Genomic DNA, 3,442 nt, shown 5'->3' on the forward strand with positions numbered 1-3,442 from the left:
GAGCACAGAATAGGCTGAGGACTCCTGTACCGGCTCCTACATCCAGCACCACTTTCCCCTCTATGGACTTACTGTTTTTAAAAATGCCCATTCGGTACGTGTTAGTGCGCACAGTGTCTGCAATCATCTCCTCGTGAATAGTTACATCGGAGTAGCTGTCAAAGTACATGTAGTCCTCTGTACTCCTGTCTAATTTTCTTTTCTTGCTACCGTGTTGTGACATTTTTTCAGCCAAGTTTGCCATGCGTGTTTGAAATGAATTTGGATAAACTTCCGCACTTGCCGGCAGAGGCATTGTGGGAGATGTAGTGCTTAAACACGCGCACGTTCAATAGAGAAAACGAACGCTGGTTTCAAAATAAACTACACTTCCCATAAATGGTAAAATCCTCTTTGTATAACACAGTAAATAATAAAATGACTAGTTTTGTAAATACACTTTTAAATACATTTAAATACAAAGCAGCCACAAACTACTAATATATATAATGATTTTTTTTTTTAATATAATTATAATTGTTGGTAGCAAAAAGAAAAAGTGACTCATGCTGCGTTCCATTCAGAAAGTCAGATTTTCCAACTTCCTACTTGGAAAAGTGCAATGAAACACCACTTGAAGTCGGAATTTCAACTTGGAAGCTTGTGTGGAAATTTTCAACTCCGATTTCGCTGAGACGCAGGTGCGTGACATCACACCAACATATCGGAACGCAGGGAGATATACAAAGTGATAAACATTAATTTTATTAAGTAATATCGATGAGTTCAAGTTTCCACATTACATGATATTAAAGCTTGTTTAACAAACGCCTGCAGAAACACGTAAATTAAACTCTATTGACAATCCGTATATCTGTAGCACAAATGCTAGCACTGCAGCATTGCTTATGAGTTGGGTTGCTATAGGAGATGTCTCTGGTAAAATTCGACCCCTGCTAATCTAACGGGAGCGTTGCAGAGCGTCGTCTTCTGAATAACAGGCAATGGAATGCATTTATGGTTGGAGATCAGAGATATCAATTAGGAATATCCCACATCAGACTTGAATGGAACAAAGCATCAGAACACTTTTAGGGGATTTAAACACAATACAATATAAAAAATGTTGTAAGACAACAATGTTGTGAAATTGGATATAACTTTACACAGATTAAAGTAGGCCTATTTTGTGACACTAATCATGTATAATGTTTAAATCTTGTGGCTATACTTTTTATATCCTGCCTTCATGTGCTATTGAATTATCCTACTTCCCACTTCTGAAGTGACAAAAATACGAGTGTCAAGTTCAAGTGCTTTGTTGTTGGAAAGAACAGGAAACCTGGAAGATGCCTGGTTCAGTCATACATGAGGAAATGTTATTTGGACACCATACAAATTACTCGGTTAGCTTGCTGGTGATACTGGTATTTCTGTCAAATACAAGCTATTTTCATGGTGTAAACATGTACAACATAAATCAAACAGTTGCTTATATACACGAATGAATATGACCGAAACGACAAGTGCTAGCAATTAGCAATATTTAGAAAACAGAAACCGTACTCTCCTCTGCCATGTTGAAAGTTTACATCTTCTCCCAATTGGAAAACTCAGGTATCAAAATTAGACTTCCGAGTAGGAAACTTGTGTATTTTAGCATTTATGGATTAGCCCCTTTCACCAACTTTGTATCTTACTGTAACCACATTTTTAAATAAATGAGGGGGGAGTTTAAATAACTTTTTGTGGCCATCAACATTATGCCACAAATGCTGCTGATTAAAGGGTTAGTTCACCCAAAAATGAAAATTATCTCGTGTTTTACTTACCTTTAAGCCAAATCAATAGGTTTGTGTAAAAAAATACATCGATAATTAAAACTTTAGTAACTTAAAAATTCTGCTACCTGCCAGCAGTTGACGCATCACGCTGCTGTTGCATGATGTAAGCACAATCGAGCATTGTGAAGCACTTGCTATGTATACAACAGGGGAATGAACGTCACGCGAAAGATAGGTAATTTCAAACAACAATCCAGCACTGGGCGGAAGCAACAATTGAAAGTTTAAAAACTATTTTTTTTCTTACACCAATATATCGGTTTGCTTCAAAAGACATTAATTGATTGACTGGAGTCGTGTGGATTATTTTATGCTGCCTAAATATGACTTTTGGACCATCAAATAGCAAGCAGCCTGATGTCACCATTTCACTTGCGTTGTATGGACAACCTGACCTGACATGTGCTTATAAATATCTTAACTTCGGTTCTGATACACTTCTGGGAAGGGTTAAAGGTAAGTAAAACATGAGAGCATTTTCATTTTTGGATGGAATACCCCTTTAAGCTTATGTGTAACCCAGAGCATTCCAGAACACCCAGAATACAATTTTCCTTGATATTTAGACATATAAGTGGTAAGTGAACTATAAAACATTGCACATTTCAGAACTAAAAACTTCCTCCCCAGTCTATAAAGAGCATTTATAGTTGACACCCTTCTGAAACGTCTCGTTTTGAAATCTGTGTTAATGACGTCACAACGCATTGCTCATTTGTATTTACACATCCCACAACATGCGTCATCACACACTTGGCCCCGCCCATTGGCGTGCAGGTAAAAAAGCATGCCTTGTGTGGCCAACTATTCCAAACATACCACCAAAGGGTTAAAGAAAAAGCAATTCATGACTCCTTTAAACATTTTAAACAGCGTCAGGACACATTAGTACTTAAAAACAATGTTGTAAATTTGTAATTTGTTGATAATGATATCACGCCAAGACGTTGCAGTTACTGTACATTGCCAATAATCAATTGAATTACAAAAATAGTATGAATATATTACATAACTGAACCATTTTGGGTTGTCTTAGGACATTAGGAGAACGTAAATATGACGGTCATTTAATGTCGATAAAATGACGGGTCTATGAGTTAAGTTGACAATTAGCAAGTCCGGCAATTACAAAAACTGGTCCGTCCATGTGGTAGCTTGGAAAGGAGGATTTAATTTTAATGAAATAAAAAGATTGTGGAAGAGCTGCTAGATTGTTGGTTGGTGTATTTGTTTGCTTAAAAGGATAAATTACATACTGTGTTTAATATATTACAAGGTCCTGATCTAGATCTTTATGCAACTAAGACAAAATGTACCAGCGCCACTTGTTTGTCATAATATATGAATGCTGTTATTTAAGTTAAATGCTGCATGCTGGCCCACACAAATAAGTGGATTAAGCTTGATAAATTCTCTTTTTTTTTTTTTACAGTGAGTGTCTAGCATAGCTGTCTGCCGTCTGGCAGTAGTTCCAGGACAGCTGCTTAGATTCACTGTGCCCAGCTGTAGACATACTGACATGACACCAGGGCTCCGTCTGAGCCAAACCACATTTTCCACTATGACGGATAGGATGATCTGCTTTTATCCTTAATAAAATAGCGTTGCCTGACCCTCAG

General features: G+C 37.1%; 1 protein-coding gene across 1 annotated transcript in view; it reads right to left on the reverse strand.

Annotated features, from left to right (window-relative positions):
- prmt6 (protein arginine methyltransferase 6) overlaps window positions 1-262 on the reverse strand; it is a 1,579-nt gene extending 1,317 nt beyond the window's left edge. Inside the window, exon 1 of the mRNA XM_052113516.1 lies at window positions 7-262. Within this exon, the coding sequence (XP_051969476.1) occupies window positions 7-244 (238 nt within the window). The 5' untranslated portion in view covers window positions 245-262. The remainder of the gene's footprint in view (window positions 1-6) is intronic.
- Window positions 263-3,442: the final 3,180 nt, after the last annotated feature.

The sequence above is a fragment of the Xyrauchen texanus genome, chromosome 41 (assembly GCF_025860055.1).
Source record: "Xyrauchen texanus isolate HMW12.3.18 chromosome 41, RBS_HiC_50CHRs, whole genome shotgun sequence".
NCBI lineage: Eukaryota > Metazoa > Chordata > Actinopteri > Cypriniformes > Catostomidae > Xyrauchen > Xyrauchen texanus.